Source organism: Solanum stenotomum, chromosome 1, assembly GCF_019186545.1.
Source record: "Solanum stenotomum isolate F172 chromosome 1, ASM1918654v1, whole genome shotgun sequence".
In the NCBI taxonomy this organism is placed as follows: Eukaryota; Viridiplantae; Streptophyta; class Magnoliopsida; order Solanales; family Solanaceae; genus Solanum; species Solanum stenotomum.
Genome location: NC_064282.1, coordinates 49,116,052 through 49,129,945, shown reverse-complemented (window position 1 = coordinate 49,129,945; position 13,894 = coordinate 49,116,052). Strand labels below are relative to the sequence as shown.

Here is a 13,894-nt window from a genome sequence, read left to right as displayed (position 1 = left end):
TCTCTATTTGTCGGACCAAGGATTTAGGGATACATAACTTACCACTTTGCATGTGATACACTAGGATAGGATTACCGCGTTATAAGATTATGGGGAACACATATACCCTAGTTTCTTTCTCTCATTGATAACAACTAAAGTTCGAATCTTGCTCACTTATTCGCTAAACTGCAATCAGTTATTTGTTACACAAACCTCCCCCCCCCCTTTACTTACTTATCTCGTAAATAAGTTGACTAAACGAATATAATCATAACTTAAGTTTAAGTCTAAATCATATTCCTCGTGGGATCGACCTCAACCTACAAGTTGGGTTCTTTACTTGATAACGATCGCTTATACTTCTTTAGGGAGGTGTAATTTGAGCGTATCAGTACCCATTGAAATTGATTTGTGGATTGTTGTGATGAACTTGGACCAATTTTGGTCGAGCAAGCACCTATGAAGCATCTACGCTTCACAATGGTTGCCCTGCGTTTCGTAGGTGCAATGCTGATCGGGTATGTAACTTCATGTACCTTGTACTGGCATTTCACTTGTGAAATAAAGGTCTCCATTGTCCAAACACCGATGTGAATCCGATTTTCCTAATCATTTGCCAGTTCTCTGGTTGATGGTGGCGCTTGCATCGGCGGCTCACAAATGCCCTTCTGTGACTACCAATTTAACGATGACCTCTCTTGGTACTAAATTTTTTAAATTCTTTTTACACTCCTATACTTTTCTTTCTCTTTTTTTTTTTTACTACACAAAAAGGAAAAATTACCAAGAAGGATCACAAGCCCTTGTTCTATAAGAGTAAGAAAAAACCAAGGCCAAAGGTAAAGAGAATGACTCTTGAAATGTAGAAGAGAGGGTATGCTTTGGAGTCAAAGGGATGAAAGAAAAGCGTAATCTCTTCAAAAGCAACCACACTTTCACACCGGAGAATGGCTTCAACATAGCTAGATTATAAGGAGAATTTCCCAACATTATGCACCAGTTGAATAGCAAAAATTGGATGCCTCTTGAAAGGACCATAAGAGACTTCTTACCAGAGTTGGTCATGAAATTTTACGCCTCATATTAGGCAAGGAAAGAATCAGTGGGTCTTCAGGAACTAGTGTAGAAATTTCAAAATTTGCTTGTACTTGTATGAGGTGTAGAGGTCACCATCACACCCGATACAATCAACTCTCTCTTTTAGGAGTAAAAGGTAGGGATAGAATTTACGTTTGTTGAGAAAATTGCCACCAAAAGCACTCAACTTCAATGGGTCACCAACATAGTTGATACAGGCCTACCAACTTGGGTCACAACGGATGGAGAAATATACTACCATGAATTGATGTTTGAGGCAAATCTTTGGTTAAAATTTATGTGAACATGGATCATGCCCTCAAAAAATGATCAAAGATTTCATAATGAAGTTGTTATACTCATCGCTTGCTTAATGACTGAGGTACACATCAATTACAATGAAGTAGTTGCAACACATATACGAATAAAGGCATGGAAAAAGACACTTTTTATGCCTTTCCCAGTTTTGATTAGCAAGTTTTGCACTCATGCCAGAGTAGGATACCTACACATGGACATTGTTTTGCCCTCTATTGGGGTGTTTGATATATATCACAAGAGGGATACCAATGCACTAGAGGTCCAAAGGCAAAAAAAAAGTAAATGTTGGGTGGAAAAGCTTCGTTTGCTAATGCTCTAGATGCAAAACACCCTATGGAATTGGAACATGCAGGGATGAGAGAAGACATCACTCGCGGAAGACCCTTACCCCGAACTCCAATCAATCATAATGCCTACCATGCGTTGATCGAAGCCACATATTCTAATGATTGCCAACAGAAAAAGCTTGCACAATCTCTACCCAATATTTCTTGGTCGCCGGAGAAAAAGAAATTAAAGGAGTAACCAGTAGCATAGACAATTTGTGCAAATGGGATGAGGTAGTAGAAGAAGTTATCACAACTTTGAAAACAAACATGAATGACTTAAAGGGGAAAGCTCTAGTAGAAAACTGTGAAATTGATAAGTTGGTTGAAGTAAGTAGGGCACCGAGAAACACCTTTGACCCATAGATGCTTTGATGCGGAGCATGAGAATTGTTGAAGAAGGAGGATGATGAGATAGATATAACACCAACAAAGCTAGGCTTAATCTAGCAACCCGTTTGAGCACACGCCGATGATAATAAAGATAAAACTGAATCAAAAGTTGAAGAAGAGGAGGTTGAATGATCCAGGGAGTATATCTCCCTTATTGACCTTGTTTTATAGCATTGAGGGAATGACAATGTTATGTCTAGAGGGAGGATTTGTTGGAAGTCATTTGAAGACTATTTGTTTTATGTTTTATTGCGTGTTAATTTCTATTGTTTGAATGTTGTTAAAAAAAAATTATTAATGTTGTTTTGACTATTTGACAATTGAGCTCTCATCCTTTTTGCTTGCTATGAATATTGAACTATGCTTTGCTAGGCACACTTATATGGATGATCATTTGTGTTAACCGGGTTGGTCCTACATTTTCTTATTGTTTTACTACCCCGTGTTGCTAGCTTGAGATTCGCGCTTAGTGCCTTTTCATAAGGTCTTCTTCTCCCAATGAATTTCTGTTGCATGAATCAAAATTTGTCTTTGTGAATAGTGGTAGTAGTTGAATAAACTCCAAGGGTTTTCTTTATACTGTGGCTCTTTCCCAAGAAGCAAAATATATTTCAATATTTTATTTTATTTTATTTTTGTGCTTAAGAATTTTTCTGTTAAACCGAGTTGGAGTTTCTTATGATGTATTGTGGGTGACTTTCTTATGGAAAAATACCAAGTTTTAGTTTAAATCGAGTCTAATTTTGAACCTCTTGCAAGAGGGACCACCAAAAGCAATTATTGGCAAAGGAAACTTATTTTTAAAATGATTTCAAATGTGAAAAGATGAATTGAAAAGTAATCTCATGTCATGGTTCGTATATTCTTGATTTAGCTTTATGATTGACAAGTAGGATTTCCCCGTGTGATTGTCAAAATTGAGACTAACTTGAGAATTTGTTGGATAAAAATGCCTTGTGCGGAAAGGTTTTGATTCATTCTTGTATGTGCATGTTATCTAGAACATGCCCCAAAATGTGTTCCAAGGCAAAATTATAGATTTGACTTGGCTCGAAGGATGAACTTTGGCCCATACATGGTTCACCAGCACGGGTCGTGGGTCCAATCACGGTCCGTCAATGGTGGGTCGTGGTTGAGGCCTGGAACTGCTTTTTGGCAGTTGAGTTGGGGGTACTTTGGGGTTTTCCATTTTTAATTAATAAATAAGTGACGTCAGTTTACACTAAATCAGAATAACAATATAATGTTTTAAGACCCCCAAATTAAGTCATCTTCCTCATAATTCCAAAATCCCAAATCAAAACCCTCTGCAAAATTCTCTCTCTAGAAATTCAAGGAAGAAGAAGAAGAAAGTGGAAGCTAGGGTTGAAGGAACAAGCTTTTCTACTCAATTTCTTTGGAGATTCATAGCTAACGTATGGTAGTCCTTCATCCATGGATAGATATCATCCATGGAGTCACTCCAAACTCAATTTCAAAACTAGTAATTTCTCCAAAAGCTAGGGTTTGACTTCAAGCCATGGATTCCTTCCAAAAACAATTCTATTGATTTAATTACTTTATATTATGATTGAATTGATGTTTGGTTATGGTTTTATGATGAAATCTCCCAAGAATCCATGAAATCCCCATATTCTCAATTTATGACTTTGTGGTGTGGGTGAATTGATGAAAGATAGATATTATGAAATTATGCCTGTAGTAGTTGTATTACTTGAATCATGTTATAATCTATGTCTAATGTAGTAATTCTAGATGTGTTGATGGAATGTGATCCTTGATCCTTGAGGGGTAAAGTATGGGAATTGTGCATGATTATGAGATTTATGTATATGCTTTAAGATCACTTTGGGAATAAAGTGATTATGATTGTGATCTAGTTGTTGTGTTGTTGAAAGATTATCCTCATAAACACCTATGTATTATTATGCTATGATGTGAAAGGTTCTTCCATTATATGATGATTCTAAGGTTGAAAGGTTATTCTCACCTATTGAATCTAAGAGTTTTAGAATGAATTATGTTGGATTGAGTGTCAAGACATGCTTCCATGATTATGAACTTAAGTAAAGACTTAATATGAAATTTGTGGGAATTAATGCTTAGCATCAAGTGGATATTGAATATGAGATGGAAACTTTTACACTAGTTGAGTCCGGCTTTCTAAATGGGTTCCTTCTACCTTAGTTAAGTCCGGTTTCCCAAAGTATGTATCTCATGAGATGGAGACCTTCTACCTTAGTTGAGTCCGGGTTTCTAGAAATAATATCCTTATCCCATAAACTATGTGCCCTCATAGGTATTTAGCTAGTGGATCCACCTAAGCTAAGAGTATGGTTCTACCTTAGGCAAGTAGGACAACCCCTTTTCAGTGTGGGGTAGACACCGAAGTCCATGTTAAGCTCACATGGTCTATGTTGGATAAGGCTTATCCCACTACGGCAACAATATGAACAAGAATATGAATTACGGACTATAACTACTTAAGAAGCTTTACTTAGTATGGGTAGGATTATGGGGTTTTATTCATACATTGCACAAGTATACTTTGAGGATATTTATAGTATTTTCCTTTTATGATATGATGATCTATGAGTTGATTATGCTTATGACTTATGCTTTTCCATTATCTTCAAAATGATGCTTTAACTTAGTAAATTGCATGCATTCAACTAAAATGTTCTTTTTAGCATATTTTCAAGGTTTTTATGCATGGCTATCATACTTAGTGCATTTTTGTACTAACCCATATTTTCCTATATTTTTCTCAAGTATAGGGTCCGGTTCTTAAGGCGGTCATCATTTGGTTCAAGCTTGAATTCGACTATTCTCCTAGTTTGTGGTGAGTCCTCATGACTCGAGGACAAATGTGTCACTTGTAGTTTCATTTCTAGTATTTCATTTTTGGACTATGTTGTATGGGCTGTGTCCCTTTTCATTTGAACTATTGTAATAGATGGCTATATTGAGATAAATCTAGACTTCCACTTTCCTTCATAAAAACATTTTGGACTTGAAATGCATTTTTACTCTTATTGTTCTAATGTTTTATGTTATGATATGCTAAGTGGCTTACATGGTGCTTTTCGGGGTTGTATGTGCCTTTTTACATCTTGGGGGTACCCTTGGGTGGTGACAAATGCACATACCTCAAGGTGGAAAAAAATGGAAGCTCAAACAAGTGAATGTTGAAATAAGGGAGAAATAAGGTAGAAAACAAAAGTCAAAAATGAGAGCAGAAAGTTCTAATGAAATTAAAGCAGTAGCGAAGCATTCACTTGATCAAATGATATCCTACCTTTTGCCCAAGCCTAAGTCAAACACAAAAGTCCTTAGGGATTTTGAACCTTGTTGATCTATATTAGTGGCAATCTATATACATGACAAGTCTATGGTTCAATGTGTATATACTTGAATTAATTTGTGAGAGTGAATGTTCTAGTATGATCTATAATCCCTTAAATTGTTATTCTTAAATGTGTGTGGGATTCTCTTTTATGTGAGTGGCATTCCATCCTTCATATGAATTTTGATGTCTTGATTTCAACTGTATTGCATAAATATGACATATCCATGTGAATCTTTAGGCAAAGAAAGAAGGTTGATCCCATTGATTTGAGATGCTTTAAGATTGTGCTTAAAAGAATGATTGTCCAAAAATTGTGCAAAAAATGTTTTGCTAAAATATTTGCCTAGCGAATGATGTTGGAATCAATAGAGAGTGATGCTTGTTTTGAGTGTTTTATTTATTTGATTTTGGTTTTGTTTTACCAATTGTTAGAAGTTAAGTATGTAGTTATGAAAATCCCATCTTAGGTGTGGCTAAGTTTTGGTCCTATTCTTAGTGAGTGTTTTGCTCAAGAACAAGCAATAGTTCAAGTTTGGGGATTTGATGAGTTGGTATTTTACTGACTCAAATTCATGAATTATTGTCATGTTTTAATGCTAATTGAAAGGGTTTGCCCTAGTTTTGTTGAATGCATCCATTCCTTGGAAAAAATAAGTTTGATGGATTTAAATCCAAAAAGAACTAAAACGCACCAGCGATGGAACCGACATCTCGCATAAGCCAATAGGCGTCTCGCTGGCTAAATGGCGGATTGGACAGAGCAATGTTGCCTCAGTACCAGCGCACAATTGGTGCGGTACAATAACTAATCAGCATTTGTCGATCCCAGTATAGATACTCCTATTAGAACAAAAGGTTGAAGTGCGGAGGTAATTGGGGCTCCACTTTCTCTGATCAGTGTCTCGCTGGTACAGCACAAGTCCGAAGGGCGGGAGCTGAAGGCCAAAACACAATTTTGAAAAATAGTGCTTCTTTTGGAAGTTTCACAGGATAAAATAGGAACTTGGGCAATTATGTACCATTATCTTCTTCCCAATTAGGGTAATAGACATACGTTGTGTTGGGTTATGATATAGAATTTTTAGAGAGAAAAGTAGCAAAGAACTTTTTAGCTTATAAAGGAAGAAACCTCATATTTGTGTCAATCCAAGCTTGAAATTCAAGTTTTTAACTTATCAAACTAGCTTGTAATGAAGATTTCCTTTATGAATATTGTCTTTATTTAATATTTATGAGTAGCTAGACCCTTATCTAGGGGTGTGTGTGCTAGATGGGGTGTAAAACCCCGAATGAGTATTGATTAATCGGCTCTAATATTGATTGGATTGCATGGATCTATTGTTGTCTTAAAGTTTAAATCTAAATTCAATGGATGTCAACAATGGTTGAGCTCTCTAACACCATTTTAACTTGAGAAAGCTTAATGGAGTTGGGTAAGACTCAATAGTAAGGACTTGATGAAATTACTCTATGGATTTGAGATAAGGATGGGATAATCCGAGTGGATTCACATTTAATGATATTAGCTTGGAATAGTCTATCTACCCAAGCAATGTTTGGTTTCTTATTTGAAAGGGTTTTGGAGTTCGAAAGATTCCAAGGGACATATGCTTGATAGTTGAGGAGAATATCGATTGTAGCCTAGAACAAACTTTATCCATGTATCAATTAATGTTGTCCGGTTAATCTTCGCCTATTCAAGTTCAAACCCCTATTGATGTGTGCACACCCCTAGTCTTTTCCAACTTGTTTAGATCTTATTTGTGTTGATTCCCTGTTTTGTTGCTTAATCCTAAATAAATTTTAGTTGTTAGATAAAAAAAAACCATTTTATGTATATATTTGTTAAGAACTAAATTCTCTATCATGTTTGAGTGGTGAACTCAATAGAAGAAGAGTCTCATATACCAATCATTGTGGTTCGACCTCGACCTCATATGTTGCATAATTATTTTGCATACGACCGCCTACGCCCTGAAATATGGAACATAGTTGAAAGTTTATCATTATACTTGTGTTATAATTGTGTATTATATGTTTACTGAGTTTTGATTTCTTGTTCATATTTCGTATACTAGAACTAGTCGATGATTCAACCATTACATTGTGGTTGTGTACTGATACTGCACTTGTTATTTCTTTGTTGAGAATAGAGCATCTTTAGGCAGATGCTTCGTGGCCTCAGTTGTGAGACCTCTGCTATCTAATTTCAAGGGTGAGCCTCTTCCTCGGGAATGCTACGGATTCCTCTTTTCCTTCTTGATCCATTATTTGGATCCAAACACTCTAGTTTATTTTGGGGTTGCATCCTCTAACCTAGACCGTTAGATGTTTTGGTACTATGACTTCAGGTTTTAGGGAGTTTATTCCGCATTTATTTGTTGAATTTTGAGTTTATGGGAATTCAACCTTTTTGTTGTTTTGAAACTATTTTTCCTAGCGTTTAATAATCATGACTTGGTTTTAAATGGTTTGATGGGTTAGGTTTGGGTTAGTAGTTGGTTCTCCCACCGAAGGGTTAGTGTAGCTGCCTCTCACGACGGGTCAAGGTCATGACACCACCCCCACCAAAAATGATATTTTGGACACAATGGAACTGTCAAAACTTCCGACAGAGGTCCTCTCGATGGAAACTGGGTCCCACAATCTGAGCTCCAATTTAGCTCAAATTCCCACGATAGCTCGAAATGAGTTTGAAAGCCTCGGGATCCAAATCAAAGGTCCAACTAGATAAAATTTGTTGTTTCGAAGGTAATGAGCCATCAGAATTGAATTCCAAGGTCGATTAACTGAAGTTTTGACCGAAGTCAAACATCTAAACTTCAAAAACTCCAAAAAACAAAATGCATGTGTCAAGACCAAATGAACTACCCGGTGACCATCCTATCAGTCCCAACAAATTATAGATGACTTAGAGCAATTATAGAAAAGCTCCAATTGTTGAAAATACAAGAAATAGAGGAAATTACCCAGCGTGTCACTACATATTGGTAGATAGTGGAAATGGTGAGTGATAATAGTGGTTAGCAATATATAATGTTGACTATTAATCATGGTAATTATTGATAGTGATTAGTGGATGTAATAGTGTTTGATGGTGATAATTTCAAATGATGGCTAATGGTGATGATGATTGATTTTGGTGATTGGCAGTAGTGATAGTTGTGGTTGGGCTGAGAATGGTGGTTGTAGATGGTAGGTGGTGATAGTTGTGGCTCAAATGGTGGTTGTGTGTGGTGATTAAGGTAGGTAAAGCTAAATCTAAGTGTGGACGAATCATTGTTCCTCCCCACAATCACGTTTCCATGACTTCAAATGGCTTCCATGAATGAATTTGGACTAGGATGAAACCCTCATGTCTTGATTTTTTTAAAAAAAAAATTGGACTAGGATGAAACCCTCATGTCTTGAACCTTGGAGATGAATTTTCTTGAAAACTGTGGGATTGTGGTGTAGACTCTTATCAGTAATTCATAATTAGTGATTACGAATACTTTGAAATACATGGAAGGAACATACCTTAGTGTTGGAGAGGAGAGAAAATTGTCCTAGTATTGATGGAATGAAAAATGTAAGAAGGTATTTTAAAAATTCCATCGGCCATTTTATGGTGCCAAAGTCCAGGTAGCCAATTAGAATATTGTCAGCACTCCGCCTTTGTGAATGAAACTTGAATTAATTATCTTTGTGACAATTTAAGCATAATCAGTATGTATGCTCCAACTCAGAGTGTTACAGAATATTGTAACCAAATCACAGGAGTGATTGTAATTTGTGGAATGTTTCCTTTCATTTAGTTTGATTTATTCATTGTAATTGGTAAAAATACCTTAAATATTCATGAATAAGAAGATAACTTGTCCCAATGGATTACAGTACAGAATAGGTGAACTAGACATGAAAAAAGAACAGTTAAGCCAGCTGAGTTTAGGAAGCACGCAAAAGTTGAACACAGGCGCACAAACAAGTCTGGGAGATTAGTAGAAATGACGTGTTACAGACCCTTTCTAAGCCTCAATAAAATACAACCTCAGTTGATTGACCACAAACTCTATGGAATCCTTGACAAACAAACTAAAAGTTGCAAGGCACAGCCCAAACTTGAGGTGACGATTTAACACTAAGAGCCATTGTGATGAGTTCAGTTTCGCACAGTGGATGAACTATACATGAAAGTCATGATTTCACATACGCTATGTCCTATAGGATTTATGTTCTTCCTTGACACCGATAAATGACAGCTGTTATCTTCTCTATCAAGTTTCCTCTCGGTGAACAGCCTGCTTGGCGACTTTAACCGAATTTTGGGTCCGACAACACAAGCAATTTGTGACCTCTGAGTGACGCTTCCAATCAAACAGTCACTGAAGGCTGTGTGTTATCAGTGTATCTTCTGGCTATTCCACAAAAGCTTCAAGCACAAAACACCATCTTTATCTATAGTTCCTTCTGCCTGCTATCTCCTGCAACATTACGTGCTGCCTGAGCCTGAATGGCATACTGCCTCAGCATATCCTTGAGTTTATCTACCAACTCTAGGAACGTTGGGCGTAGCTGTGGCTCGCTGAGGTGGACAAATCACATATTAGTTAAATATGTGCATAGTTGTGTTCAAACAAAAGAGATTGAGAAGAAAGATAAATTGATCTTGCAATCAAAGTGCTTAAAAATTTAGTCAGTGAGGAAAAATTTGGAGGCCAATTTATTTTCCCTAACCGTCATGAAACATACCATAGGTTTACATGTCGTGGCAACACAACTTGTCAAGGACACAAACTCCAGTACAAACAGGGCAATATTCTTAATAAAGACTATTTGCTTTAATTAAACAAATCATGATGGCAAAAAGAATAAGATACAAACCTATGCCAACAGCTCTCAATAATAGAAACCCACTGTGGATCAACATTCTTGGGGATATCTAGCCGCTGATTCATGAATCCTACAGCTCCAATCACCTGAAGTGTGAATCCAATAACTGTTTTCAGATGCTCAACTATATAAAATACATTTCCTTCGATTTTTTATCTTTTGGTATGTAATCCAAGTGAATTTTAGGAAGATGAAAATACCTGCATTGAGTTGAGGTTATCCCAAGGGATCTTTTCCGTGGCAAGTTCCCATAGTATAACACCAAAACTGTATATATCAGCCCTGAATATAACATGTATTTAAGAAGCAATATCATTAATTATTCAGGAAATCTGCATGAAATTCATCAATATCATTAAAAAGATTTAAACTCTTATTGAGGGCGTACTTCTCATCTGAAGGTTCATTGCGAAGAACTTCTGGAGCCATCCATTGTGGCTGCAACAGTAATGAAGTTTGACATAAAGTCAGCCAGGCACTTGAAGTTTGAATATACAGGTCAACTAAAGTAACTCATATTGATATGCTAAGAAAAAGAGGTCCTCAGTTCAAGTTGAATACCGTTCCTTTCCCATTCTTTGTTGTTAGATATGTCTCGTGCTTAAGACGTGACAGACCAAAGTCGCCAACCTATAGATATGTAAATGCATAGTGAGAATCTCAATACATCTAGAACCTCCAAGTGACAAAGGTTTAGGGGTTGTCAAGGATATTCAGCGGAAAAATGATAGTCTAACCTTAACGGTCCAGTTCTTGTCCACAAGAAGATTTGAAGACTTCAGATCCCGATGAACTATAGGTGGGTTGAAATGATGAAGATAGTTCATGCCACGAGCCTGAAGAAATAGAAACACATTACAATTATATAACATGATTTAACTTGGTAATGCCAAAATCCCAGACAAATACGACATTATTGAAAAGAAAGCATAATCAGAAAACATGTCTGAAGATCATGAAAAGAAAAAGTAGAAATAATGCTTTTCCAGTAGGAAATATGGATGCTGCTCATGATGATATGAGAGACATAATTCTTCGGGACCCCCCTGAACTTGGCACCCTTTATTCGGTGCACACCTGAACTATTTTGTCCTTATGAACACCCTGAACTTGACAACTATCACCCCTGGAAGCTAAGATGGCGAAGGATGTGGATACACTCTTTTAGGCCAGTGGATGAAGAAAATAAGAAAATCAGCTTCCAAGAGGGTTATTTTCCAACAGTCAATTGGCAGAGTCATATACTACATTTTATTTGTTCCAATTGTGACTTTCTTTTTGCTTCTTGTACAATGCATATTTCTACCAAAATTTGTATTTATATCTCAAAGAAAGATTTTAGTTGGATCCCTGTATTAGGGAAATAGGGAGATCGATGATGATGTCACACATTGTATTGGTGAGGCATGGATGAAGTGGAGGCTTGCATCCGGTGCCTTGTGTGACAAGAAAGTACCACCAAAACTTAAAAAGGTAAATTTTATAGAGTGGTGCTTAGACCAACTTTGTTGTATGGAGCGGAGTGTTGGCCAGTCAAAAACTCTCATGTTCAAAAGATGCAAGTGGCAGAAATGAGAATGTTGAGATGGATATGTGCATGCATACTGGGAACGATAGAATTAGAAATGAGGATATCCGAGACAAAATGGGAGTGGCCTCCATGGTGGACAGGTTGAGGGAAGGGAGACTGAGATAGTTTGGGCATGTGAAGAGGAGAGGTGTAGGTGCCCCAATGAGGAGGTGGGAGAGGTTTGATATAGTGGGGACGAGGAGAGGCAGAGATAGGCCGAAGAAGTATTGGGGGAGGTGATTAGACACGATATGGTCCATCTTCAAATTACCGAGGAAATGACCTTAGATAGGAGAGTATGGAGATCACGATAATGGTAGAAGGTTAGTGGGGCTTTGCTATTCGTTGTCATGTTTCTCCCAACCACCTGTTTTTTTTTTCATTTTATAACTCCTTTGATTTTCTTGAGCTGAGGATCTTTCAAGAACATCTCTACCTCGGAGAGGTAGTAGTACAGACTGCGTACACTACCCTCCCAGAGCCCACTTTGTGTGGAATTTTACTGGGTATGTTGTTGTTGTATTTATTTCTCAATAATGGAGTTGCACCCATGCTTTTTACAAACTTGACTATAAAAAGATGTTTCAAAAATTAATGAATAAAAAAAGGTAACAAGATCTATTCTATTTTACAAAAATGTCGTGTGGACTCTCACCTCCATAAGGTGAGATTAGTCAGGGAGTCGAAGCTATCAAATAGTCAAGTATAGGTGGGTAATTAGGAAAAAAATAATTCAGGTGTGCACCAAATAAACAGTACCATATTCTATGTGGTCCCAAGATAGTATGCATAAGGTGAGATTAATCAGGGGGTCAAGGCTATCAAATAGTCAAGTATAGGTGGGTAATTAAGAAAAAAATAATTCAGGCGTGCACCAAATAAACAGTGCCATATTCTATGGGATCCCAAGATATTATGCATACATAATATATATGAGATGTTTTAGGTATTACAGATTTCATAGGAACTCACAATATCTAAAGCCATGTGAATACGTCGTCTCCATTCTAGTTTGGATGCATTTCTTTGTAGTAACCTAAACAAACTTCCTCTGCATTAATAGAAAACGAAATGGTTTGTAACTCATTGTAATATAGAAACATTATCCCATAAAAACTGAGCATAAACAATTTGTTTTAAGAATTGAGAATTGACCGTGGCAAGAACTCTGTCACAATACAGAGGCGTTGAGGTGAAGTTACCGCACCCATGAAAAGAAGAATATTTGGATGTCGGAGGCGTTTCATCAGTGACACCTGCAGAAAAGCAAGTGCAAAATCTCTCAGAAATGCTTGTCGACCAAGCATAATCATAGAAACCCAATGGTCCTACTTGAGTTATAAACTAAAAAGGATATGTCATATCTGTCAGGAAACTCTTCTAGAATGACATGTTAGTCCCTTCAGATGATTATGATTTATGCAAATATATTACATGAAATGTTGCTTAATAGAGTGCTTTATTATAACAACATTTTTATTAACAGGAATCCTCTAGTACAATAATAGTCAGCACCTAAGTAGAAAGTGAAAGCAAGAACCCAGGAGAAAATTAATCAAAACAAAAATGAGAACTATAGAACCATGAATAAAGAAGACTTCTGGTTCTTGTTGCCTTAAACTAAATATGTGTATGAGTGGCAAACGAGCGAATCGAGCCGAATATGAGTCGATCAAAAAACGAGTTAAATAAAAATGGGTAAGTTACTCGACTCGACTCACATTTTAAATGAGTAAAAACGAGTTACCCAATGGATAATATGGATAACCATATTTACCCATATTATAATAGAAATCTTGTTAAAAGCTTTAAAAATTAAAATAAAATTAATTTTTTTTATTACTTCACTCCACCCCCCCTATCCCAAAAAAATGTAAAAAAAATAAAAAATTTCCACCCCACCCCTACCACCCCCCCCCCCACTTCATCCCAAAAAAAATTAACAAAATTTTCAATTTTTTCATTAATTATTTTTAAAAAAATTTAAAAAAAAATTACCACCCC

At 36.6% G+C, this 13,894-nt stretch overlaps 1 protein-coding gene across 1 annotated transcript in view; it reads right to left on the bottom strand.

The window, feature by feature from the left end:
- Window positions 1–9,274: 9,274 nt before the first annotated feature.
- The window catches only part of LOC125842248 (uncharacterized), a 9,951-nt gene continuing 5,331 nt past the window's right edge, over window positions 9,275–13,894 (bottom strand). The window contains exons 6-13 of the mRNA XM_049521511.1: window positions 13,046–13,146; window positions 12,863–12,941; window positions 11,058–11,156; window positions 10,882–10,950; window positions 10,709–10,758; window positions 10,521–10,602; window positions 10,312–10,406; window positions 9,275–10,012 (exon numbers count right to left, since the gene is read on the bottom strand). Of these exons, the coding sequence (XP_049377468.1) occupies window positions 9,886–10,012; window positions 10,312–10,406; window positions 10,521–10,602; window positions 10,709–10,758; window positions 10,882–10,950; window positions 11,058–11,156; window positions 12,863–12,941; window positions 13,046–13,146 (702 nt within the window). The 3' untranslated portion in view covers window positions 9,275–9,885. The remainder of the gene's footprint in view (window positions 10,013–10,311; window positions 10,407–10,520; window positions 10,603–10,708; window positions 10,759–10,881; window positions 10,951–11,057; window positions 11,157–12,862; window positions 12,942–13,045; window positions 13,147–13,894) is intronic.